At 40.7% G+C, this 27,932-nt stretch overlaps 1 protein-coding gene across 1 annotated transcript in view; it reads right to left on the bottom strand.

Annotated features, from left to right (window-relative positions):
- Window positions 1-19,014: 19,014 nt before the first annotated feature.
- arhgap32a (Rho GTPase activating protein 32a) overlaps window positions 19,015-27,932 on the bottom strand; it is a 36,445-nt gene continuing 27,527 nt past the window's right edge. Inside the window, exons 15-22 of the mRNA XM_037677584.1 lie at window positions 27,480-27,562; window positions 24,412-24,519; window positions 24,156-24,301; window positions 23,863-24,076; window positions 22,702-22,853; window positions 22,486-22,560; window positions 21,727-22,377; window positions 19,015-21,543 (exon numbers count right to left, since the gene is read on the bottom strand). Of these exons, the coding sequence (XP_037533512.1) occupies window positions 19,340-21,543; window positions 21,727-22,377; window positions 22,486-22,560; window positions 22,702-22,853; window positions 23,863-24,076; window positions 24,156-24,301; window positions 24,412-24,519; window positions 27,480-27,562 (3,633 nt within the window). The 3' untranslated portion in view covers window positions 19,015-19,339. The remainder of the gene's footprint in view (window positions 21,544-21,726; window positions 22,378-22,485; window positions 22,561-22,701; window positions 22,854-23,862; window positions 24,077-24,155; window positions 24,302-24,411; window positions 24,520-27,479; window positions 27,563-27,932) is intronic.

Below are 27,932 nucleotides of genomic sequence, written 5' to 3'. Positions count from 1 at the left end.
TCTTCAGTGCTGTCCCATGAAAAATGTATAATATTACAAAAATGTGTGAGGTGTACTGGCCCTGTGATGGACTTGCGACCTGTCCAGGGTGTCCCCCACCTCTAGCACAGTGACTGCTGGATATGGGCAACAGTGACCCCCGTGACCTGAAAAGGAAGAAGCTGGTAAAAAATAATGGATGGCTGGATGGATGAGGGATGAGATACGATAAACTGAGAACAGGTGTTGCACTTAAGCCAGCCATTGCACCTGAAGAACAAGTAGACTGTAGTTTTGCACAGGTCAGTTAGTTTCCTGTGGTTAGTTGAGAGTAGAAGTAATAACAGTCTGACAACTGCTGGTATGAAGAACATTCAGAAATTCTCTTGATGCATTTAAGGTGCATCAGACTGTCTTTGAAAGAGCTGTCTAGTGCAAATATGACTCATGTGAGGAGTTTACATTAGGTACAAACTAAGCTGATGATAGTAAAAATAACTAGAGTACTGCATACAGAACATTTTACACCTGTCGACAAACTGTTACATAGCAATCTATAGCAATGGCCCAGATAAGCAAGGACCTTGATTTGTGACCTTGACTTTGGAGCTTGGGTGATGAAAAGTGTGCCGGACACTTGGACAAGGGATGATGCATAGGAAGATGAAGTTCCACTAAATGATCTGGAGTGGGACAGAAGTTATGAACGGGACAAGAGAAAGTTTATGGACAGGGACAATACTGTGATATGTCCGCCTTCCATTGGGCGTATAAAATCTGCTAAAGTAAAGTTGCCAATGCTGTAAGAGTTCCCTTAGGCAACTCTGTCCCAATTTAATGTGCAGCTTTCAGTCTGAATGTTGGCAAATTTTGTGTTTTTCTCTTTGCTTTTTGGCAAAAAAAAACAACAAAAAAAACACAATTGCTTTCATTTTTTTTTTTACCCCAACTTTTTCTTTTTTCTTTGTTTTTAAATAAAAGCAACTGTAATTATTGCATCTTAGTTTGGCAGTGAGGATTAAGAAAGTCTGGATGTAGAGGTGTACAATGAAATGTTTGCCGTTCGTTTCCTTTGATCAGCTGTGCAAAGACTCGAGCTTCTTTTTTGGCTGCTGAAATGTTGCCGAGCGGAGCTGTTTATATAGTTGGCCTGTGTGGTCGTTGCTCCATGTTCCCACCGAGTACACAATGACACAACAGTTGAGACTGCACACATGCAACGTGACAAAACCACCGTGAGATGAGGGACGCCGTCATCTGAAGAACAATTCCTCTATCACTCTGTTCATTTTAAGACATAAAAGCCGGAGCTTGAGATGTGTGAGCATCCACTGTTGGAGCGCTGTGAACAGAGGGTGACGGAGCTGGAGACGAGGAAAACGAGCGCATTAAAGAACAAAAGCGATGCGTTGATGGAAACAAGATGGAGCACATTCTTTTTACTACAGTTAATTAGTGTTGAGAAATGGTACCACCAGCAATGTGTCCATTTTAGAAATTCATCATAGACCTCAAGTAAATTAATCAAACATGAGCGTGAACATCCCTCTTTCTTCGTGTCAATAATTACCTGTAAACACACCGTTAGATCCTTTTTACACCTGTTCAAGACAGTTGGTCTTTTTCTGCTTCATACAAGTGAAAGTGTTTAGTTCTTGGTGCACATCATTATCCTACACATTGATTAAACAATTATTTATTTATTTTTTTCAACTCTGTTTAACCAGGTGAGTCCCGGTGAGATTACAAACCTTACAAAAAAAAAATCCCATGAATTTCACATGTGACTTTCACATGTGAAATTCATGGGATATTCTTGTAAGGGAAGATCTCTTGTTCAGGGGGCCTGACCAAGAAGACAACAGTTATTCAAGGATTCAAGATTATTTGTCATTCGCACCACATGTGGTACATGTGGTGGAACGAAATTGTGTACACATGGCCCCAGTTACATCCAACAAAAGTATTAAAATGTAAAGAAAACAGTAATAAGATATGAAATAAGAAAAAAGTTAACGAAATATACACTAAGCACTAGTAGCATAAAAATCAATACGCCGAACTGCAGCACGAACATGAGTCTGTATGAGCAGATGAGTACGAATGAACACGGCAGCATGAAACAGATCAGCAGTAACATGAAACAGATCAGCAGCAACATGATGTGATTTTTCACAGTGATTATTCTGGTTAGAGATTCATGAGTCTAACAGCCTCAGGGTAGAAGCTGTTCCTCAGTCTAATGGTTCTACACTTAATGCTCCTCAACCTCCTTCCTGAGGGGAGCGGGCAAAAAGTGTGTGTGCTGGGTGAGTGGGATCCTTCATGATGCAGGTGGCCCTCTTCCTGCATCTGGAGGTGTAGATGGCTGTGATGGTGGGGAGACTGACTCCAATTTAGACATATGAACTACTTCAAACAAAATTTAAAAATATGTATATAAAAGTACAAAATATATTGAAACTATGTCAATATTCAAGAAATAGCAAAATATCTACTAAACAGTTGGATATTTGTGACTGAAGCAAATGACACGGTTTAGAGAATTCATTCAGAAACGACAAAAATGTGAAAGAATTTGAATTAAAGAATGAATTGCTGTGGATAGAACAAGCAGAACAATAGCTAAAACAGTAAAAAACAGTAGCTAAAAGGGACCAAAACTGCTGGTAAAAGCTATAATTAGCAAAACCACAGATAAAAAATGTGTAGGAAAATAGGTAAAAGCTACCAAAACTCTTTTAGCTAAACTATTGCAAAGTCATAGTGCACTGTTCCAAATAGAGCTGATTATTTTCATGCATGAAGATTCATTCCACCTTTATTTAAACAGATAAATCACATTGAGCCTTGAAGACTCATTTACAAGTGAGACCTGTTTGAACAGACAATAAGTGGTGACAAATTACACACAGGGTTTGGAGACAAAAACAACCTAACATGATCTTAATCTTTGGTTGAAGATCAACAGCATGATAATGAAAAAAAAATCTCGCACACAAGCACATAATGGCACTGACATTCTGTACGGGGGAGGGGACGCAAGGGCGGTGAGCATGTCCAGAGACGTCACACAGAGGCACAAGATATAAAATAGTACAAAGTATACTAAAATACGGTGGTTTTACTGCAAACAAAGTAGTGAAGAAATTATAAATAGGAAGATGGAGCAGACTCTGACTCAACATTTACACAATAAAGATTTAGAGAACAAGAACAATGTAAACCAGGTGATTAATCATGTAAATATTTATGATTACCAAACCTAGCTCACAATAAAGTGTTTTGTTTTTTTGTTTTCAACAAGCAACTTAAAATGAGTTCAGTCGACCCAGTTGGGTTGACAACCCAATGTAGTGAAGAAGAAGTTTGAGTCTGAAAATTTTGATCCAATAAAGTTGTTTTTTCAGTCTTAACTTACAGACAACCAGCAGGAAAAAATCATTCACCAAAAATAAGCTTGTGTTGTGCAAATATGTTTCCATCCATCCATCCATCCATTATCTTTACCCGTTTATTCCATTTTGGGTCACGGGGGTCGCTGGTGCCCATGTCCAGCAGTCACTGTGCGAGGGGCGGGGTACACCCTGGACAGGTCGCAAGTCCATCACAGGGACACATAGAGACAAACGAGACAAACAACCATTCACTCTCTCACTCACACCTAGGGACAATTTAGAGTTACCAATCAGCCTAACATGCATGTTTTTGGTCTGTGGGAGGAAACCGGAGTACCCGGAGAAAACCCACGCATGCACGGAGAGAACATGCAAACTCCACCCAGAAAGGCCCCTGGACCGGGGTTTGAACCAAGGACCTGCTCGCTGAGAGGCAGCAGCTCTACCAGTTGCGCCACCGTGCCGCCCCTGCAAATATGTTTCCATTTATTGTAAATCGAATTAAATGTTTAAAAAAAAAAAATTAATTTCTTCTGGGTGTTTTTTTTGTGTGTGGGTGTGTAAAGGTGCAACGTTGACAATAAGACACCTTGGTATGGTGACTGATATGGTGCAATGATGTAATAGTTTTTATACAGGGTTTTTTAAACGGGTCTCACTTGTAAATGAGTCTTTAAGGCTCATTGTGATTATCGGTATAAATAAACTTTGAATGAATGTACCCTCTTACACTCAAGTTGTTTCCCCTCTTCAACCCCACAGTCCCCTCACCATCACATGTTCTGTAATGACATGTGTGCATGACCAGCCATAAACCATCAAAACCAGCACCACAGCATCAGTATAGGGCTGAGGGTACAACTTTTTTGGGAAGTTTTCACCAGATGGTTGCACAGAATGCTCACTTATGCAGATGGGAGACCTTAAACAAATATTTTCCTTCCTCTGATGGAGAAAACCCACACTCTGTGGCATGGAACCTGTTGTTACCATTTCCTCATTAGCAATTATTTTAAATGTTGCATAATTCAAAATCATTGAACTGTATTTGGCACCGTGGAGCCCCAAAATAACGTATCGTTTCCAAGTAAATGCTGCAAATGGATCCACATGGCTAAAGCCTGCTCAACTGGTGGCTACCTTTTGGAACCAACTGTAACACCTCGGATAATTGTGTTCTGTATCTGGGGCTATTATTCATCAGTGAAAGGTCAAGAGCATTATTGGTAACACGAACTGAGCCTTGCATTGTGCGGAGCGGTTCACAGCCCTTAGATGCGTAGTCACTTTGATATGCATGTGAATGTCAAATTAGAGAAGTAAGCTCTAATAGGCAGAGAGTCAAGATTCTTTGTGTTAATCTGAGGTCTAATCACTTATTCAATCACTAAGCATTGTGTTCTTGCTCTCCTACGCCCCACTGCTGCTGCACCCCCTGAAAAACAGCTGCTCTTTATTTGCCCAAAAACCATGGATACACTTTAATAAAATCACGCATCTCTGCCCACAGCCAGGCCCCTAATTGGTTATCTGAAGTGCTAACGAGGTTCTCCTGCTTGCTTTAATTAAATGTGAATCCACTGCCATGTGTAACTACATAATTAGGTGAGACACAGACGATTTCTGAACGTCCCTTCCCCAAATACCCCCCATCGATGGCACTGCGCTACATTTCACAAACAAGTTTAGAAAATGTAAAATACACTGGTGGTTTGAGGCAAAGAGGGCTGCAGCTTCTTACTGAAAAGATAATCAGGATATTCCTAAACAGTAGAAACGGTAACAAGTTATTATTTCCTTCTTGTGAAGCGCATCAAACTAGACATGAGCCAGGGTAAGATTCTGAGAGTTATCTAACAAAGTTCAGTCCAGTCCTATGGACGATTTTCGTTTTTTTGTTGAAACGTTTTATCCTTCATCCAAAGCACTTCATCAGTCTGAGGAACCGCAGCAAACTCAGTCCCATAAGTGGCTTACTCGCATTGTGGGCCAACCAGTTTGCTGGTGATAAAATGGTTTCTGGACCTGACTTAACTTTGTTGAATTTTTACCTGGATTATTGAGCATGAACTTTGATGGTTGAACCACTTTGGCCATGGCTGCTTCAGAGGAGTCGACAGGGGAGAGGGTGAACTCCAGAAACCATCTTATCACCATCAAACTGGTTGGCCCACAATGTCAGTGAGCCACTTATGGGACTGAGTTTTGTTGTGGCTCCTCGGACTGATGAAGTCCTTTGGATGAAAGACAAAACTTTTCACCATAAAAAGAACTTGTCCAGAGGACCTGGCTTAACTTTATTGGATTTTTTACCTGGATCATTGAATATGAACTTTGATATTCTGAGAGTAAGCTCGTCACAATCTGCGTTTTCTCCCCGAGTTAGTTTCTGCTCCTCAGGCCTGCTTCGCAGCCACACCTCTTCCTGCTTCTATCGGTCCCAGCTGTAGCTACTCTTCCCATCAGCCCCAGTTTATATGATCCTGTTTCTCACAACATACCAGTGCAGCACTGAGCGATTCACGTGCCACACCTGGACTCCTTTTTGTCCCTTGTGGCTGGCATCAGTCGTGCGTTCAGCTGCCATATCAGCATTTTGTTTTGTTTTCACAATAAAGTTCAGTTTTACTTTGGAGTTCTTTCTGCGTTACTGGGTCCAGCCTCATTCCGTCTTGACGATAATGGAACTGAAGAATAATAAATATATATTTCACACAATCTAATTGCTTTAGTTTAACAGAAGTGCAACTGCTTTTATTGCTTCTGTTGCTTAAATCAAATCACATGTTGCTCCAATAGTTAATATGGTGATGTAAATGTGACATTTTGATGCACGGTCACATGTCACAATGACAAATTTTGCTGGGTGATTAATTGGCTCAGAAATTATTGCGATAAATTATAATATTGTTTGAAATTTGATAATAATTAGTCATTGTTAAATTTAAGAAGAAATGTTTAATTTGTTTTGAGTGTAGTACCTTTTTTGACCACTCGATGGCAGTATAAGACTTGGAACAAGGATGGATAATGAGGGAGCGAGCAGCGTGTCTCTTTAAGAAAAATGGGAGGGAGGCCCCTTGACGTGACATGGGCTGTTTCTCTTCAGTTTTCAAAATGGCGAACGGTTGGCGGATTGAGCTCTTTAGCATAGCATTTTTCACACAGAGCTTTTAATATAAAATCAGTAAATAAGTTCTCAACTTCTTTTTGCAGAGAAAAACTTTTAACACAAAGGCACGGGTTTCAACCGGGAATTTTGGAGCTTCAACAAGACGGAGGGTTTTTCCTGAGGTCGGCTTCTCAGCTTAGCTGCTTTTAAAGATCCAAAAACGTGATTTGGGATCGTTAAAATGGATTTTAAAGAGGAAAAAAGAAAGGAAAGGGTCAGTGAAGAGCACTGGAGTTTAGCCTTTTGTCATCCATTGTCTTCAGTAGAAAGAGATAGATGAAGAAACGATAAATGAAAATGAGGTCGATACTTTTCATTTATCATGCGATTAATTGATTTATTTTTTATCGCAACAGGCCTATGCATGGTTACACACAAGGACAGTGAGGTGACGCAATGTTAAAACTTTAGGGGAATTAATTTCTTAGCTGTCAAACACAGCTGACTGACAGCTTGGAGGGGGAGGGCGTGTGTGTGTGACCCAGCTTTAATGTCTTATTAAAGATTTTAACCAGGGGAAATACATTAAATATATTTAAAAAATACATGTTTTTAAAGCTATAACTTTTAAACAATGGGACATTCCCTAAGGAATGGATATCCAAGAACCATTACTACAAACAACAATACTGCATCAGGACTAAAGGCTGGATTAGACTTTTAAGGTGTTGTATGAACACTGAAATTAAGAAAACGGTGATGTTTTGCATATTATTACCCCCCAAAAAAGCAAGTTTAGACGGATGTAAATCCACAATAAAGCCCTTCATGATTCTGCTGTCTGAAAGGTCGATTTTAGAAGAATAGGCTGCTGTTTTTCCGTTTTACTACTTAAACATGCTCCGCACTTCACCGTCAAGATCTATCAAAGAAACGATGAGAAAGTCTACATTCATAAAGTTCCAATAATGTTTTGTAATGGAACATTACTCTGTAATGAACAACCAAAAATGGTTCTTTACGGAGCCACTAAAGTGCCGTGAACCAGAGAAACACAGCCCCTGCCATGTGCTGTATTACTAATAGAGCTGCAGACTGCAGTCAAAGTCAGAACCATTAAGGATTGTAAATTGTTCCTCTCGAATTTAAGGAGTCATAATGCACAATTTTGTTCGGCTCTAAAGAGCTGTTTGTGTGGGGGGGACTGCAGATCCCCTGTCCCTGGAGAGCTAACAGTCCTTTCACCTTGCACCTGCTGCTGTTTGGCACCACACGCCTCACACAACCCATCCTGCCTCTGGACGATGCCAGATGTTGAATAATTTCTCTTACAGGTGAAAGTTATGCTGCAACTCCACTTGTCTTCTAATTTGTACACACAATGACAAGGAAATGTTATAAAAAATAATGTCTTACCTGTTGCAGGTAGTTCTTTTGGAGAAAGTGTTGCATTCTTACAGGTAAACGGCAAGCCTAAGTGAGGCCAAAATCAAAGCAGTTTGCCAAAAACAAGGTTTAATAAACCTTTTCTTTGCTGTCAGTATAACATTACATGCTTATTCAAACAGAACTGTCATGATATTACTGCAGGAAAGGGCCTATGCTGCATTGGAAGTGCTACTGCTAGCTGTTGTTGCTGTTTTTGCCCTTAAAAATAAATATAAAGATGAGTGTAAATTACAGGACCATTGTTGCTTGAAGAAATGAGGTTTCAGACTAAGTTCATCTTATGTTAAGAAATAAGTGTTGTGCATTCTCCGGCAACCTTGTGAGATGATGTGCTCAGGATTTGTGTTGGAAATGACTCTCATCAACTACCACTGCCAGTTTCTGCTGGGTATCACTGATTGAGCTGTAGCTATTTTTGTTCTTGGCTAAAGTCAATTAGCTGTGGCGCTCACTTGAATTTGGGTTGAATCTGTATATTTATATTAATTTATCACTTCCTACAAGTCTCATTAACTTTTGTCCAGTGGTTCATGAGAAATTGTGCTAACATAAAAAATGGGTTGGCAACAACAGGTGATGTCAATGTTTGAAGCAGATCTTGAAGTATGAGATGTGAATACATCCATCCATCATCTTTTACCCACTTCTTCGTTTTTACGTCAAGTGGGTCACTGCTGTCTATGTCCAGCTATCACTGTGCGAGAAACGGGGGACAACCTGGAAATGGTCTCCAGTCCATCACAGGGACACAAAGAGACAAACAACCATTCACTCTCTCACTCACACCTAGGGACAATTTTAGTTACCAAAATAAAATAAGTTAGTCCACTTTCAGTGATGAGCGATAAAGTGTAATGTAAAAGATTAAAAATAGTACAAAAGTCCCTCGCTACCTCACGGTTCGACTTTTGCGGACTCACTCTTTCGCAGTTTTTCAAAGTGAGATCAAACATGAGTGTTTTTTTTTATTTTTTATTATTGTACAGGACACGTGATTGTCAACTTTAATATTACTCACGTGATTGGGACAGTACTGGATACAGTGCAGTAAAAAGTTAACCAAAAAAATAAAAACTTTGGACAGGTGCTGCTATTTTGTAGTTTCCTCTCAATAAGCTTATACTGTATCGCCACTCATAAGGACTACATTTCCCAGAAGCCAACAGTGCCACACCCAGAAGCCCCGTTGCCTTCTGCTGAAATACATAGAGGGAAAGTTTTGATATGATCCGAAAAATTTAAACCCTTAACAGTGACTACGGCACACAGTGGATGCAGAGAGTTTCATGGAACCCAACGGGAACCGGACAAGAACCTGACCTCCAGACCCATCGATGAACCAGAGAGCTGCTAGCCAGCCCACAAGGACTTTCTAGTGGGGACATGCACCACTGAACATCTGGCACTCCCTCCGGTGCCCACTAGGACCCTTCTCATCTCTCTATCAGACCACCAGTACCACGTCGGCCAACCAAAGGTCCCCGCACCACCACCCCAAAATGTGCTTCAGCACTAGAGGGCTGCACAGAACCAGACCAGAATCGGAACCCCAGACTCACTTGTGAACCCAAGAGCTGGTAGCTGGCCCATGAGGACTTCTGAGCGGGGGACACTCCGCCGTAGGTCTGGGGACACTCCGCCGTAAGTCCGGCTTCTCTCTGGAGCCCAGGCACTACCCCGAGCCAGAGAGCCAACCAGAACCGGCAGGGTTCCGCTGAATTGGAACCAAGTCGGAGTAGAACCGAGCCGCTGCTTTTCTGCCAAGCTAGTGAGTAAAATTTAGTACTTTGTAGCTACATATGTTGTTAAAATTAGAACATTACAGCCCTAAATCCCAAATGAGCTGAAAAGGAGGTGCCATGGACGAATTCCCATCAATCTGGTGGTGGCGCTCGAGCTACGCTTCATGTGTAATTTCTGAGACTTAGGTTGTTTTCCGACTGCAGCAGTCACTTTTATCTTGGACACTGGATGACCGGTGCCTTCAGAATAAAACTATTTCTCTAAACTGGTGCCTTCAGAATAAAACTATTTCTCTAAACTAAGCGTCGTCTTCCACAGGTAAGATTCTAAATGTCCATGTCTATACTTGTCTAATTGTCTTGTATATACTTGTCTATACGTACTTTAAAACTTTAATTCAATCAGTAATTTCTAATTCCATTACTTTGTATGTGGAGTTAAAAATCTATCAGATTTCTCCTCATTTTATTTGCCTCCTGCTGAAAAATAAGACTTTAACCTTAATCTGAAAGGTGGCATGTCTCAAATGCATCACAATGTCCAGAAAGCAGAAGGCTGTCTAGCAGGGCAACAATTCTTTCTCTGAATAGCTGAATAATACATGCATATTTCGCTGTGATCCGACAAATTCAATAGCCTATAGAAAAGGATTGCTCTCAACGAAGACCCATTCTGCTGGAGGCCGTTTGCTTTCCTTAGGTCCAGTCTCCCATAAATAATTTGCCTTCAACCTTCACATGCATAAAAATTGCAACTTGTTGGTTATGAGAGAACAGTGAGGATGCACTTTGAATGCCAATGCAGCAATGAATAAACAATGGCTCTCCGCTCCAGGAGCGATGCAGAGCTGCCAGAAGACACCACTTTGAGTCCGTGGGCTCTCTTAATGGTTTTTGCCACAGACCAAGCCTTTCAGTCAGCTTTGAATGGGAAGGCTGTTTTGATCAGAGGGGAGCGCTTTAATATTTTCTAACAAAGCAACAATTCCCCAGACACTCTGGACAATCTGCACCGATTCCCTCCGATTATCCTCCAGCCACCGAACTCCCTTTAAACCATGATTGAACAGCCTTTCAGTGGTTCTGCACTTACAGCTGGAGAAATGGCATCGTAGTCCCTGTCAGAGGGCGTCATTGTCAGCCGAGGTCACATCTAAAGGATTTATCTAATACAATCAAATAATTGGAATAATACTTGGGTTTTAAACATTCCTACGTAAAACACGGATGCACTTTTTACAATAAATACCTCCAAACAATCAAAAGCAGTAGATTTTAAGAGAAGATTGAGGATGTTTTCAAAGCAAACTGTGATATTCTTTGAATGTAGTTTTTCTGCAGTGTTACAGCGCCATCCGGTGAGCAGCAGAAGCTACAAACTAAATAATTTCAGTATGCTGTAGAGTAGTGTAGTGGTTGATTAGGATGCATAATGAATGAAGAGATCAAAACAGTCTGGTTTTATTGGTTTTGGCAATTTTCTTGAGATTAAATCAAACATATCCCAACTTATGGGCTAATAAACAAGAAAATAAACAACAACAAAACAATGAAAGATTTAGTTGATAATTCACCAGGTGACGTTGCTCCTCATTGAAAATGAGAAACAAGCTCTGGTGATGCAGAGGGGAATGAAAGTGATCAAACTTTACATCAGGTTCCTGGTATGTGAACATCGTTTAAGGCAGGGTGGGCCACAGTTTGTTTCCCAGAGTGCAAAATCAAGACAAAGCAATCAAAGGGCCACATGAAGAGTTGGGAAATACATTTTCTTTGAGACATACGTCTACCTCATGCATAGCAATTCAAGACATACTTTTGGTCAACTGGCTCCTGTGACAATATATTTATGAGCTTAAACAAGCATAAAAAAAATTAATCAAAAATAGCCTATTAATCCAAAAGTTTTCAATTTTTTTATTTCAAGATGTTTATTTTAGACTTCTTTAGGTTCATTGATAAAATGCAGGTTTTCATCAACTTATTTAACCATTCTGCTGCCCTCGGGTCAAAACCGCCCACAAGGTCTCAGTCTTAACACCAGGGGTGGAAGTAACGAATTATAAATACTGTAGTGGACTAGGCCCATGTCAAAAACTAAGTCTAAGGTCAAAATCTTGACCTTAAGAACCTTGTTTTAAGGAACTGTCATTTCATTCATTTGAACTCAGAAATACAGGTTCACCCATCCTGAGACTTTCTTTCTTGAAGATTCAAGTGAAAAGAACACTCTCTTTTATTATCAGTACTATTTTACAAATGTTGATAATCAAAGTGTCTTAGTTCAAACCATTTTAGATGTTGCAGTGAACTAATCAATTTTATTAACTGAGTAATGATTTTATTCTCCTGCAAAGTTTATTCTCATGTCAAAGCTGTTACAGAGTTTATGCATTTTCTGATTTCTGCCTTTGAATGAGCAAGTGTGTGCGTTCCCAAGGTTGGAGTCAAACGAAAAACAAGTTGTTATGTTAAAACTGTCATGTTTTAGAATCCTCTCAGACGTAAATATAGATGTTTTGCACCTGTTTCTGAAACACGCCTAATCAAAACTCTCTCTGTCTGTGAGAACATTTCTGATCTTTCCATAACAATTCTTGTTTTTCGTCTAACCTCTTACGTCACAACACACACCCCGTCTGGTCGGTTCTGACCAATGGTAATACTCCCAAAAGTGAACCGGGAAACAGCTCTTTAAAATGTCAGTACTTCCTGGGCTACTCGGGCTTGGTTCTGTGGAAGTCGGGCTTGGTTCTGTTGAAGTCGGGCTTGGTTCTGTCAGTTCTGCTAGGTCTTGGTTCTGTTGAAGTTCTGATGGAGTGCTGTTGGAGTTCTGCTGGACACACAGTCCAACCAGTTCTGTGAGAGACGGGATGATCCTGACAACAGAGCTCTTCCGAGTTCCATGGGATTATAACATTTTCCACTGAGGTGAATATGTGTCGAACAGAGCCTCGCCATTACTTCGGACGAGTAACAGCATCCTACTGAGACGCTGAAAGGGTGCGTTAAACGGAATCCCACCTGAGTCATCTCCAGGTAAAGGAGCCGATTTCATCACCTAAGTGTACTGTAAGGAAAAGCTGAAGAAAGCCGGAGAGTGTCGATTCTGGTGAACACATTTCTTCCCTCCCATACCATCTTAACTCCCTCTAAACTTCTTTCCATCTTTAAACTTTTCTCTCAAGTAGAAATTCTTCCAGATATTTTAGAAATGTCTGTGTAAAATGCTCACCCACATTCATGTGGGTAAAAGATCATAATTGTACAGTTTTCATAACATCGCTGTGGTGAAGCAACGGAAAAATCATGGCCGTATGATTTTTCCTGATTGATTGCTTATGTTGTTATTTTCATAATTTGCCAAATTAATGTAAATGTTTGATGTTAAATTTTGATTCTGTAAATAAATGACCGCATTCATTTTGATGGGTCAAATATAAATGACGTCTCACGTTTGCATTTCCTTAAATTCAATGCACGTTTTATTCAGTCCAGAAAAATGAGGAACCCGCGTTAAATGATGAATATATGCCAGCATCTGTTCATCTACAATACTCACGTTACAGTAATTAAGTAGATTTTTGGGGTATTTATACTTTTATGAGTATTTCTTTCAAGTGTGTAATTTTACTCATCCTTAAGTATAGTTTAGACCATGTAATCAACTTTGCTACTTTTAAAATCAGAAGTTGTTACTGAGTACAGCCGCAACTTGAATTAATATTCAAACTGTTCATCTTTGTATCCAGTAAAACTCTCAGATCGCGAACGCGACAATTAACTATGACGTAAGTAAAGGACAACTCTGTAGAGTAGAGAGTCATTTATGGACCAGTGATTTGGAGAAAGAGCCAAAATGGAGACGGAGGACAACAGAGACAATGACGAGGTGAAGGCTGAGGACGAGTGCACGTGGATGTACCTGGAGGAAGTTTTCATGAACAGAAAAGGAGACGGCGTCCAGATGTAAACTTTGTTTGATCTCTACGATGATAGCAGCTTACAAGACTTCAGCATCTAATCTCTAAAAACATATTGTGGTACATGAGGTTTTTACATGTATGATATTGATTTTTACTGTTTGTAAGTGTGGTGGGTTATTAGTTTGGCTAAGGATTCAAAGAGCTTAGATATTGTTACTGCCATTGGTTTGTCTGATATTAAAATAAGACGAAGCTTCTGAGCATCTGAGCTTTGAAGTAGATATTATATACAGCAGGGGTGTCAAACTCACTTAAAAAAGGGGGCAAAATTAAAACCTTTCAAACGAATGACAAATTTCAAAAACTACATTAACTCAAATCAGATATCCATTGTATTTTCTTGGTCACAGGTTCCTCAACAAGAGTTTGGTCTCATTTGATCTCTGTTGTGCTTTCAACATCACAATCAAAGATTACTGAAAAATTTCAAGAGATAGTAGTATTTTCAATCAGTTTGACACGACTGTCAACAAGGAAGAGGGCCGGCAATGGAGGAGGGGGCGTACCAAAGAGACCATCTTATCACCAGCAGAACTGGTTTGTTCCACTTTGGAGTAAGCTGTTGGGGGAAGAATAACATTTGTTGTGTGTTTCCTTGACTGATGAAGCCTTCCGGATCGAAGGCGAAACGTTTCAGCACAAAAAAAAAAGAAACTGTCCAGATGACCTGACTGAAAAATGTTGGAGAAGTATTTTATGTTTCACATGTCATCTTGAGGGCCAGATAAGATGTAAGCGAGGGCCACATTTGGCCCCCGGACCTTGAGTTTGACACACATGATATACAATAAATCAAATTTAATGACTTCTATTGACAGCACAATAAAACATCAAACGTAATTAATACTCCGAGTAGTTTTTGAGAAGAGTACTTTAGACTTTTACTTAAGTATTTTTATAGCACCAGTACTTTTACTTGTAATTGAGTACAATTTAAGCAGTGTAACAGTACTTGTACTTGATTACAAATTTTCAGTACTCTTTCCACCTCTGCTGAACACTGAGGTTTCATGGGTTCTTTTGACCCAAAGGTAGCAGTGGGCTTAAAAATAGTTGTTTTTCTGTTCACTTAATGGTAAATGGACTGAACTTCTATAGCACCTTTCTATCTTACCAAGACACTCAAAGCTCTTTACTTTACAATCTGTGTCCTCATTTACCCATTCATACAGCACTCTACTACATTTATACAAAGAATAATCAGAGCTTTATCACATTCATACACCGATGGGACACACATCAGAGGCAATGAGGGGTTCAGTGTCTTGCTCAGGGACACTTCAGCATGTGACTGCTGGTGGAATTGAACCCCCAACTCTTGCATTGGAGGACGACTGCTCTAACCACTCAGCCACAGCTGCCACAAATAATATTATATATTAAATAAATATTAATAACATTGAAGGCGGCAGCATGGTGGCGCAACTGGTAGAGCTGCTGCCTCTCAGAGCAGGTCCTTGGTTCAAACCCCGGTCCAGGGGCCCTTCTGGGTGGAGTTTGCATGTTCTCTCCGTGCATGCGTGGGTTTTCTCCGGGTACTCCGGTTTCCTCCCACAGACCAAAAACGTGCATGTTAGGCTGATTGGTAACTCTAAATTGTCCCTAGGTGTGAGTGAGAGAGTGAATGGTTGTTTGTCTCGTTTGTCTCTATGTGGCCCTGTGATGGACTTGCGACCCGTCCAGGGTGTACCCCGCCCCTCGCACAGTGATTGCTGGACATGGGCACCAGCGACCCCCGTGACCCAAAATGGAATAAACGGGTAAAGAAAATGGATGGATGGATGAATATTGAAGGCTGTATGAAGATTATCCAAGGGTCACTTTTGGCCCTCAGGCCATAACTTGCCAACGTCTGACATGTCATTAACGTATATAATGTCAGATTTGTATTTATTTTTTAATAAAGACCTAAACAAACACTCAACTGAAGAAAAAAAATCAAGCAAGAAAATATATGCCGTGTGCTGCAGCTTCAGAGACCTCAGCAGCCTCATTTGACTGTGATCACGTGTGCTGAAAGTCGCTGCGACTCTTTTTTGTGACACGTGAGCACATGCTGGGAGGTGTGGAGGAGTGGTACATGACCAGTCCACACAAAAATGATCAACAAACACATTCACATGTTCAATTCACAGCATTGTAGAAAAACATTTTCTGTTCAGCCACCGCCCATAAAATGTAATCTCACTGCACGCCTTTATGACGGCAGCATGAGCATTGTGGGTGGAAGGAGTCACGATGTAAAGACGTTATTAACCAAAAGGCTGCAGATGTAAGTGGTCCATAAACAGAACTCCACAGTTCTGAAAAACCAAACTAAAACCATGTAAATGAATAAAGAATAAAAAAAAACTAAACAAAAAAACTACACAAAATTAGGGAGTGTATAAACTGAAAGAGTAGATAACTAAATCCAAGGCAGCTGTAGTGATTAGATGTTAGCAGAAAATAAAAGCAACAGAAACAAACTAAAAATTATCTCCAAAACAGGACAAATGTTATCAGAAAATCTCATCTGTATGAAAATAAATATTATCATCTCTGACACAAAAAACAGACTAAGGCAATATTGGACTTACCTGTATCAGGATCTGTGTTAGATTTCTTTATAAATGTTTATGGTTGGTTTTATTAGCTGCGACTCGTGACGATGGTGAAACGGTGCAGGAAGCATCATAAGAGAGAAACAAAGCCGACTGTAAAATACTGAGGAGACACGATTGATGGCACGGGGAACACTAGGAAAAAACTGGAACTGTGGAAAACAAAGAAACCAATAATGGAAAATGAGCCTAAAATTTAAGACAAAACTTATAAAAAAATAACTAAAGGATTCAGATTTAGAACAATTTCCTACACTGCAATACGCCGTATAATTTATACTGTCGTTTTGATGCTTATAATTAAGTTTCATTTTGAATTGCAGGCTTGACATTTTGTTAAATTGGAGAAAACATGACAAAAGTATCTAAAAATCACCCACCTCTAGAGGTGAAGTGGCAATTAAGTTGTGATGCTAGTCTTCATGCTTGATTGTTTGTTAGCAAAATATTTCCTGAGATTTTAATAAACCTCAGGAAGTATCCAACAATTTTCAGTCGGGTCATCTGGATTATTGAGCATGGACTTTGTTGGTTTTTAACCAGTTTGACATGACTGTCGACGAGGGAGAGGGCCCGCACCAGAGGAGGGGATGTGACAAAGACACCATCTTGGCACCAACATAACTGGTTTGTTCCACTTTGGAGTAAGCTGTTTGGGGGAAGAATCAATTTTGTGTTGTGTGTTTCCTTGACTGATGAAGCCTTCTGGATGGAAGGCGAAACATTTCAGCACAAAAAAAGAAACTGTCCAGATGACCTGACTGAAAAATGTTGGATTGTATACCTGGATTATTGAGCATGGACTTTGTTGCTCTCAGAAAGTAACTAACAGATGCACATCTACTATGACTGATAACTTTTGGAGTCAATCCAATCCAAGATGGCCACCTAAGCAACCTTATCAAAATCTCTAACTGTTGAACTCAACTGTGCCTGTTAGCAAAATATGTTGTGAGCCACTGGACAGAATTTAGTGAAACTCATAAAAAGTAATCGTACATCTACAACTCGCTCAGTTCAAGATGGCCACCACAGCTAGTCTACGGTAACCAAAACAAAAAAGGCTATAACTCAGTTTAACAGGTACTGAGTTAATGTTGGTGTAGCTGAGTCATCATCAACAGGTTAACTGAGTGCTAACACATCTCAATAGATCGATTAGTTTTAAAAACAGCTGCAGCTCCATCAATTCTCAGAATAAGATTTGTTGTGTCGTGTTTGAGACGTGTCACCGCTGACAACCCGGAAACGTGGTCCGGTGTTGTGCCAAAAATCGATTTGGCTGCCAAACAGGAGCCGCAGGAGTGTGCACAGGAGGACTTTAACAAGAATTTACGAAGAGTAACATTTAAAAAGAATTATTTATTTGCTCGAAATTATAGCAAAGCTGTGTCTCAGTTTAACGTTTCCTCGATAAATGCACTTTGACGGTCAAATCAGTTGCATTTCAAAAGCAAATTTGTGGCCGTAGGAGCGTGCATGGGAGGACTTCAACAATAATTTAACAAGATTAACACTTAAAAACAATTATTTCTTTGCTTGACATTATAGTAAAGGTGTGTCTCAGTTTAACTTTTCCTTAATAAATGCACTTTAATGGTCAAATCAGCTGCATTTTGCCTGGGCGGCGCAGAGAAATGCAGCTGATTTGACATTTGTTCCAGGAGTTCCAGAGCGAGACAACGGTGGCTGGTATGGCAAGCCAAGTGTCTCATTAATAGTCACTTTTACCTATTAACGAGACACTTAGCTTGCCATGATACTTGAGCACCCTCTTGCAGCTGAAAATGGTAGTGTTCAATATTTTCCATGTCAGAATGAATGAAATCGTCAGATCTCAGCCAAAAATTGGGTTATAAATATGGGCAAAATAAAAACATAAATAAGTTGCTTCGCTGTATAAGGCGCACGGCATGTAAATTTATACAAAAAAATGTGACTTATACAACAAAAAGTACGGTAAGCATTCTTTGAGCTCACTGAAATGGCAAAATTCTTGAATTATTCCCAGATTACAAAAACTGCATATGCACAAAGTAATTTTTTTAAAAAGGGCAAAACCACACACAACAAACTGTTACATTAATAATATATCTTTTGTTTTATTCTCACGAAAATAACTTGTATAACGTGTGTTACCGGAATGTCCATTTTTACAAGTCTGCAATTGAAATAGCCTTTTTTTAAATGAATAAAACGTTTCCTGTAAAACACCACATTGTTAGAAGTTCTCTATAGAAGATGTTTTCATTTCATGACAAAACTACAATGGTATATAAAATACACTTTTTCACTTAACAGCGGGAGCTGATTTGCATTTAGTTCTAGCATATTTCGCCACAAAAGCATTGATTTGAACAGAAATAGTAGCACTCACTTGGACTGCAATAAACCGTGTGATAAAGAAAACTTTGCAAATGGACCCTGAAAAGTTAGAATACATGGTTAACTTCCATTTTACCCCATCAAAAGTGCGTTTTTAGCATTTAGCAATAATTCAGAGCAAGCTGTCTTTTACAGAAAAGAATATATGCTGAATGTCTCCATGTACACCACGTTAAGACATGTTTGACCCTCCAAAGTGCTTATTGATGTCTGAGCAGACTAGAAAACAAAACTTACAGTACGTTTGCCACTTCTTTACTGTGGTATTTATAGAAGTGCATTAAATTTAAAATAAATGGTAGTTTTACACATTCTTAATATTTAAAAATCATACAAATAAAACAAATAATTTACCTTGTTGTCCCTTGTCACGTACTCTAACATTAAATAAAACATGGCAGCGCTCTTTGTGTAGGCATGCTTCTTATAGTTTCTTCCACATCTTTAAATTCAAGACTATCAGCATTAATTTGTTCCCTTGAAGCCACAAAACAAAACAAAAATGGAAAAGGAATTTCAACCGTTCGCTCCCCAGCAGCAGCCTGGCTTAACACTTTTTTGTAGCAACTCCTGAATGTTAGAACAAAAACACCGTCCACACAACAGTCTTGTTGGTGCAGCTGAGAATAAAGTGCAGCGCTCCTTTGGCCCCGACATGGAATCAGATAAAAGGTGGTGGTTGGACTCATTCAAAGACCCCTGCCTCTGATCTCATTCCAGTTTGATAAAACGCCTCGCGGCCCAGAACCTGGGACAGCAGTCTCTGTCCATGGGGAGACATGCAGCTCTGCCCAGGTAAATATCCAGACACAGCTTTACTGGATCTTGTGGATTTAGGTCTGGGTGCAACGTAATACCCTTCCATGTGGTCATATTGTGTGGGCTTGACTTTAGTGCTTTGAGTCCGTCTGGTGAGCCGTGACGAAAACGATTCTAGATGTTCGGGATCCAGAGGAGATTTGGCGTGATTATAGTAGTGGCGATGTTCTCTGGTGCTCTGTGATCGGCCCGGTCTCCTGAGGGCACTGGGTTTCCAGACACCAGAGTAGCTGTTGGCAGCATTGGTCACCATTGCTCGATCTTGGTCGTGACCTCGTGGACGGTAGCTGTTATTGTGCTCAAAGGTCTTGGTGCAGCCTCTCTCTGGAAGTGAGGGAACTTTGCGAAGCTGCTGAGAGGAGCCCTCTTTGATTGGGATACGTCTCAGCTCTGCACCAGAGACGTGACCACATCGCTGCCTGGTTACTTCAGTTTCTACTTGTCGGGCCCTTGGGGAGGTTTTTGATGTAACTATGGCAGTTTGACCCTCTGTCCTGTCAGTGGAGAGGAGGTTGGCGTTCCCAGGGTCTGACTTGCTCCTTATGTGTATTATGTCTCTGCTTCTAGTGTCACTTGGTGAGACCGGACTCTCACAAGGAGACAAAGAAGGGTATGGGTTTTTAAGTCTGGATTGACTCTCTTGTTTGATTGGTTGATAAATTACTCTTTCAAAGACCTCTGCATCTGTGGCCTCATAAACAACCGTGCCTCTACTCTCTATGTAAAGCTCTCTGTTCCCAGGAGGGACACGATGAGGAGAATAGTTGTAGTAATCTGACTGTCCACTTTCCCTTGTGGAATGCACAGAGTAGGATTGATGGTGATGGATACCACTTTGCAGGCGAGGATCTATGAAATAACGAGAGCCATCAACTGGCTTTATATCAGAATAGGGTCTGTACTGGTACTTGGCATGAGTGTTTTCAAACTGCGGACGTACAGAATTGAGGTTAGTCTGAATCAGCCTTCGATAGGGCTCCTCCTGGCTTGTCCTTGGTTCAACATAAAACATGGCTTCAGTTGGAAGGACTTGTGTGTTGGCCAACTCATAGCGACTTATCTGAGGAGCATGGAAAGAGCGAGCCCTTCGGATTGCCGAATGCCCAACCACACTGTCCTCAGACCTCTGCCACTCCCCTTGTTGCCTGTGGAATCCACCAATAAGGTGCTGGTTTTTATGAAAACGTCTGCATTGAGGTGATAAAGATTGCCTTAAACCTAGGGAGCTGCATCGGCCTTCAGAAGACTGCCTGTACAAGCCTTTAGGTCCAGAGAGTTGAGGTGGCAGAGCGCTGGGCCGAGGGCATTGAGGTGCAGGCGTTCTTCCTACATGAATCGGTCGATTATGATGCCGATGATGGTGATAATTGTAGACATTCTCATCCACACTGAGTGGTCTGTCTTCTTCTGGCCTGTAGTGATGGACTGAAGAGGTGTGTAATTGACGTGGAAAAACCTCCCCAACAGAAGCAGGCATCAGAGACTCTGATAAGACAGAGCGGAAATTATAAACATCTACAGAGTCTGTGTTGGCATATATGGGAGAGGTTGAAGGGCTTTTAGCCAAGCTGGCAGGCTGAGAAGGAGTTGAAACTCCAACACTCTGATATGTGTGCTTTTCTTGGTTGGTGTCTCTCGGATCGTTTTCCTCTTGCGGGTCCCTCTCTTCTGCACTGCCTTCATCCAAGCTTCCTGACCCAAGCGGGCTGACATTAGGAGTGAAGTTGCACACACTTTCCTGACCATCATTGACCTCTGGGCAGAGGTGCGAAGATAAGAAGTGAACAGGACGAGAACAGCAATGGGCCTCTGCAGAGCTTTGTGCTGAAGGGCCACAGTACTCCTGAGGGTGCATCTGAAGATCCAGAGCAGAGGGTCTTGGCAGTCTGTTGTAGGTGTGCGGTGCTTCCTGTCTCTGGAAAATGTGCAGCGGGGTGTTGCTCCTTCTTTGGGAGGCACTGCTGGCCTTCTGGGCAGTTTCAGCCAACACCAAAGCCAACTTGCGTGCGGCGCTCATCGAGGAAGGATGAGGAGGGAGAACAGACACTGAACTCATAAGTCTATCTGTTCCTGGGGAGGGATAAGACAAACAACGCTACAGTATGACAAGACAAACAAAGCTATGGTAAGACATGATGGGACAAAACACAGAAGCTTTTGTAAGACACTACAAAGTGCATTATTATTTAAATACTAACTATATGGAAAACAGTAGCTGCTGTGTGATGTTACGGAGAAGTGGCAGTGACTGACCTGGATCGGGCAGGTTCTGTGCCGAGTGACTGCGGTCCGTCACGGCTGATGCCTGACTCGCTGTGCTGAGCGGACTGCAGCGCTGCAACACTGTTGCTCTTGGCTCATTTCCATCTGCCACTGGAGCGTCACGCACTTGAGGGGAGAAAGGCGACACAGGGGGCAGAGCAGATGCAGTTTGAACGTTTGCCAGCATTTTAAAGGATTTCTTCCTCAGTTTTGGAGAAAGCTGCTTGGAGGTACCCTTTTTCCCACTTTTACATAGAACTGGGCTTGCATCTGGAGAGGGTGAACAGATGATGTTGTTGGGAGAGGAGATGGGTTCTGGTTCACTGGAGCACCCTACGCTCCTCTTCCAATTGGTTCCATCTTTGCTGTGTTGAAGGGCAGGAGTTGCTGCCGCTGGGCTGCACTGGAAGGACATGGGATCAAAGTCCAATGTATAGATGCCTGCAGCTGGCGGGAAAAGGTCAAGATCGTCTTCTGATTGAAGGGGAGAAACACAAACTTTGTCCAAATCATTATTACTCTCTCTCCCCGGGTGAGTTCTGTGGTCATCTTTAGTTCTTGTGTTGTGTTCGTCTCTGCTGATGCCAGAAACCGCTTCACTAGTTGAACGAGGTCTGAGGGGTCGGTAACTTGGAGGTTCTCCTGGGGTGGAAGATGGAAAGGTTTTAAGTCTTCAAAAAATGGAAATATAACCAGGAAGAGTTTATTTGAAGTCTTAATTGATCTCATTGACATTTACAGAATAATTACCTTCTAAATTTTGCAAAGATGTAAGAGATTCTTCACTTTTGGTGGACCGTAATGTGCCGCCATCTCCTCGTCCACCTGCGAATGTTAGTTTTAATGAATTACAGACCATCTATTAAAAAACCCAACGTACAGGGGAAAAAAACTGAGACATTCAAATAGAACGAGTAGAGGTAGAGAAGCAGGATTTTCCCGCCTTCACAGCAGTAGCGCACTGACCTGGCAGTGCTATGCTCTTTATCTCGTTCGGTTCACTCGGGTGTCGCTTCAGTTTACGTTTGGACACAGAGTGGGACTTTCCCAGGTGGAAAAAGGACAGCCAGTTCCCCACGGGAGACTTCTTAGACCTAACAGCTGGCCGCTTGTTGCTGCTGAAAAGAATAAATCATCTTTAATAAAACGCAAGCAACCGCACACAGAAAGAAAAAAGCCAAAAAATTTCTTCAAGTTTTATTAATTTTCATGTTAATCTTCTTTTTAATGACTAACAATCACTTGATATAGATATATATAGATATATATATTAAAAAAAAGCTTCTTAATACATTATGCAAGATATAATATGATATAAGATTCTCAACAAATAAAAGATGTTTATTGAAAATTTTGTCTGATTTTCTTGCTGTTGATCTTCTAAGGCTTGTACAGGTAAATAAATATGAAGGACAGTTATTGTGTTTTGAGTTAATTATTAACTTGTTATCTTAGCTTTTCAATATTCTAAATCAGGGGTGTCCAAAGTACAGCCCGAGGGCCATCTGTGGCCCTTACAGTGGTTTTGTGTGACCGACGACTGCAGTTTAAGAATGGTACCATTTTGACCCGCAGGCTTAAGAGGTGGATACAGATGTTGACCTTGGTGATACATTATCTATAATTTTTAGGTTTAAGAACAAAATAGATGAAAAAAAAAACTTCACAATGAGAAATATTAAGTACAATACAAACATTTGGCTATAATTAATCCAACTATTCATTTATTTATTTCCATTTTGTGGTACACGGCACCACTGACCCTATTGACTTCTACCAAAAAGTAGACTTGGATTCATGAAACTTAATCAGAGGTTTTCAAAGAAAAAAGTGCAGTTGATTTAATAACTGATAGAGGAATACTGGGCAATGTAAAAGTAATATAAAGTTGTATAATCTATATAAAAGTTGATCAGTTTTATCAGTGTCCCTTCAAAGCTTCTATGAATCTGTTGTAATGATCACCCATCCCTTTATGTGCTTCTTGGTCTTACTCATCCATTGACTCTGTTCTTTCATGCTTTTCATTTGAGTTGCAGATACTGCCTCGGCCCTGCCCGTATTTGGCTTCTTTCTGCAACTTGACTTTCACCAAATGTAGCAAGTTGTGACGATAGAGAGACCTACCTCTCCATCGGGAGTTCGATGACTGTGTGAAATTTGCCAAGGAGAGCTTCGGGTCCCTCCCCGACCTCAATGTAGTCACTGTTGGTGAGGCAGGGGGTGGTAGCTGGCGATCCGAGCTGCGCCTGAGTGCGAGCCTGTGCCTCTTCTAATGATAGCAGCTTGGTGGATGGGGAACATACCATCAGGGACTTTGGTCTTGATAAGGTGTTGTTACCTACAGTAGAGTGCAGTATGTTAGAGAAGGATCCAGTCTGTCGCACTATTTATTCTTAGCCCTTAACAAAATGACTCACCGTTGCTTTCTCTTAAAACGGCACTGAGTTTTGGGCTGAAGAGGGACTCGGTATTGTTGAGAATGAATTCCACCACCACCGACTGGATACGCACCTCCATGAACGCCGCTGTGCCACTGAAACAGGCCGACTCGATCTGCCGGGACCTGAAAGGGAGAACAGCACGACATATTTCATGCAACGAACCGCTGAGACACAACCCAGTTCTCTGTCACACACAAAAAGAAAGACGTCATGCCACGATAGCGCCGGTCACCTGAGGAGGTTCGGTGCCCAGACAATAGCGAGGTTTTTTGTGTGCATGTTAGTGACTGAGCTGAAGGTGGCCAGGTGGGACAGGTGCCTCATGAGGAACTCCAGAGTCCTGTGGATAACCAAAAAAGCAAATGTCATTGTTATAACTTTCAAATATTTCTATCAAAACGGGAAAGAGATTAATTTTTCCAACTTGGGAGGAACATTTCTGTGATGCAAACTAAAATCAGAAAGCATTTTGCAGATTAGTGAAACCATCTGTCACTTGGTGATACAAGCAGGAATTCTGGCACAAATCTCCAAGAAATATATTTTCCGAAAACATGGAAAACAAAAGTTGATATTTTTCAATATGGTCATCTTCAGAAGTCTTTTTTTTGTGTGTGTTTTTTGACATGAATTGCAATTAAATTGTTCAAATTTCCCAATGTGGGAGAAACTGAAAAAGAAAATCACACTAAACTCTATTCTTGTTGGTGTCTAAAAATTATTATTGTTTTAATTGCAAGTCTAAAAGTATATTTTTACCATAAATGAGGGACGTGAATGTCTTGTGAGGTCACGATATGAACACATTATCGTTTGAAATATTTCATGGATTTTGATTGATTACATAAAGAGTGCTGACGAGTGACACTCATGCTGCTGTTGGTTGGTGTATTGTTTTTGTACTACTAGTGCTTAGAGTATTAGTTTAGAGTATTTCTTAGTTCATATCTTAGATCTTATTACTGTTTTTCTTGACATTTTATACTTTTGTTGGATGTAACAGGGACACTGTGTACACAATTTCATTCCGCCACATGTGGCAGAATGACAATGAAGAAACTTTGACTTAGACAACTGCTTTGTCTACTCATCACGTTTGCACAAAGCTGTGTGTATTTGAGACCAAAGCTTTTGCATTTGCATCCGCCATGACAGTCTGTGTTGCATGACTGGCCGAGCCTTTCAAATTTTACAAAAAATAAAAAATACAGTTTTCGCATACAAAACAGTCGCCATCTTTGATTATTCTAGTGGATACAAGTATCTCAGTATCTAGATTGACAGCAAATGCACATGAAACCTATGTAACTGTCCTGCTCTCAAAGATAAAATCCTGCTTTTTAAAAAAAATTTACGTAATAAATCTTTCACACACACCACAAAATTTTTTACGTAATAAATCTTTCACACACACCACAATACAACTTATAGTTAAAATAAAGCGCTTCCAATCCTGGATTATGGTGATGTGGATTACACGTCTGCCTCAAAAACTCGTCTTCACAAACTGGATGTCATTTTTCACGCTGCTGTCCGGTTTGTAACTGGACCTTCTTTTAATGCACGCCTCTACAATCTGTACTCCCTGATAAAATGGACATCTCTTCATTCTTGCAGACAAATTCACCGGTTTCTGTTAATTTACAAAATTCTCGTAGGGAAACCCTGTTTCATCTACAGTCACTTCCTATTATTCACTCTGCAAATGGCAGTTTGCGTTCTAGTAACCTCATCAATCTCCTCAAACCTAAATCACGTCCCTCCTTCGGTCGCTCCTTATCTCAGCTCTTTGCTGCAGATTGCTGGAATCATCTGCAACAGACCTTAAAGCTTGGCTCATTCATTTCGCTCTCCTCTTTCAAAAATTCAGTACAATCATTGGTCCATGACGACTGCACTTGCTTTGAGTTTTACATTTCTTGTTACTGATTTACTGTTCCCAATGCACTTCTTCATTTAAAACTTGTATAATGTGTTTTAAACATTTTGATTTTTGCTGTACGTTTTGTTTTTATACTTTTATCACTGTAGTTTTATGTCTACCTGTGACCTACCCAGTAAAATAAAATGAAAAAAATATTATTATTATTATTATTATCCATCCATCCATCTTCTACTACTTATGGTCCAAGAGAGAAATTCAGATGTTCCTCTCCCCCAGCAACATTTTCCAGCTCATTCTGGGGGATCCTGAGGCATTCCCAGGCCAAAGAAGATGCACCATCCCTCCAGCAACTTCTGGGTCTTCCCGGGGCCTCCTACCAGTGGGAGGTGCTTGGTAAACCTCTAAAAGGACTGACTCCTTTCAATGTGGCAGAGTAGCGGCTCTACTCTGAGCTCACCCCGGATGATGGAGCTCCTCACCCTACCTCTAAGGCTAATCTTGGCCACCCTGCAATGGAAGCCCATTTTGGCCGCTTGTATCTGGGATCTCCTTCTTTCTGTCATGATCCAAACATCATGATCATAGATGAGGGTTGGAACATAGACAGACCAGTAAATAAAGAGTTTTGCCTTTCAACTCAGCTCTCTCTTCACCACAATAGACCAAAGCATTGACCTCATTACTGACGACGAGTCCTCAATCTGTCGATTCATCTCCCGCTCCATGCTACCATCACTCGTGAACAAGATGCCCAGATACTTGAACTCCTCCACCTGAGAAAAACTGTCTCTCGCAACCCAGAAGGGGCATTCTATACATTTCTATTTATTTATTATTATTATTGTTGTTGTTGTTGTTGTTGTTGTTGTTGTTGTTGTTGTTGTTGTCATCGTCGTCGTCGTCATTGTTGTTGTCGTCGTTGTTTAAACATCTGTTAAGTTCCTGGCAAAAACCAATGCAGACATGTTCCTGTTTTTAGTTTTCTACATCGCCTTACAATCTAGCACTTTATTCACTACTTTTCCTTTTAATTACAATTTTATTTTCATTTGCTAAAAAATATTTAAAATTGTATGCATCCTTTATGATTGTCTGTTGTTGTTGTTATCACTCTTCATTAAAATTCAGGTCTCTCTTGTAAATGAGTCCCCGAGGCTCAATGGGATTAACTTGTATAAGTAAAGGTTGAATGAATATAGCATTGTTGTTGTTGTTGTTGTTGTTGTTGTTGTTGTTGTTATTATTATTGTTATTGTTGTTGTTATTATTGTTATTGTTTTTATTAGTTATTAAACAGGTTATAGGTATAATTCATGCCAAATTTGGTGCTTGTATTACCATGTGCCACTTCAGTACCAGGACATTGTAGTTCCAGTTTTAGTCAGCAGGGGGCAGCAGTGAGCTGAACGCCTGACCTGTAATGCGGAGGGGGCAGCTGCTGAATCACATTGTGGATTTTGTGCAGCTTCTCCTCTTCTGTGGCTGCAGACACGGCCTCCTGCGAGGAAACAGAGGACAAAGCACCACGTGGATGATAATCACAGCAGAGGGAGTCGTCTGATTATTCCCACCCTCTTCTTCTCTTTTATAACCACAGCAGGTTTCAGCTCACTTAATCTGCAGTTTGGTTTGAGCCTGTCCATCCCCTGCAGTTCCTAGAAAGCTCAACATAACGCAATGACCTCATTTTTGAGCTGCCCTTTAAAAAGAGATATTTTCAAATAGTTAATTCTGTTCTTTTATCACTGAGTGACCGATACTTTCCCTGCAGCTGCTTCTCTCGTTACATGACTCCAACACTGTGCCAGCTCCCAGAGCTATTTTTATCCCATCAGGCATAAATGTGAGTTTCAGTTCCACCGCCTGGA

Source organism: Nematolebias whitei, chromosome 6 (genome assembly GCF_014905685.2).
Source record: "Nematolebias whitei isolate Nwh7 chromosome 6, NemWhi1, whole genome shotgun sequence".
Lineage (NCBI taxonomy): Eukaryota > Metazoa > Chordata > Actinopteri > Cyprinodontiformes > Rivulidae > Nematolebias > Nematolebias whitei.
The sequence above is the reverse complement of the archived record's forward strand: the minus strand, read 5'-3'. Positions and strand labels throughout refer to the sequence as shown.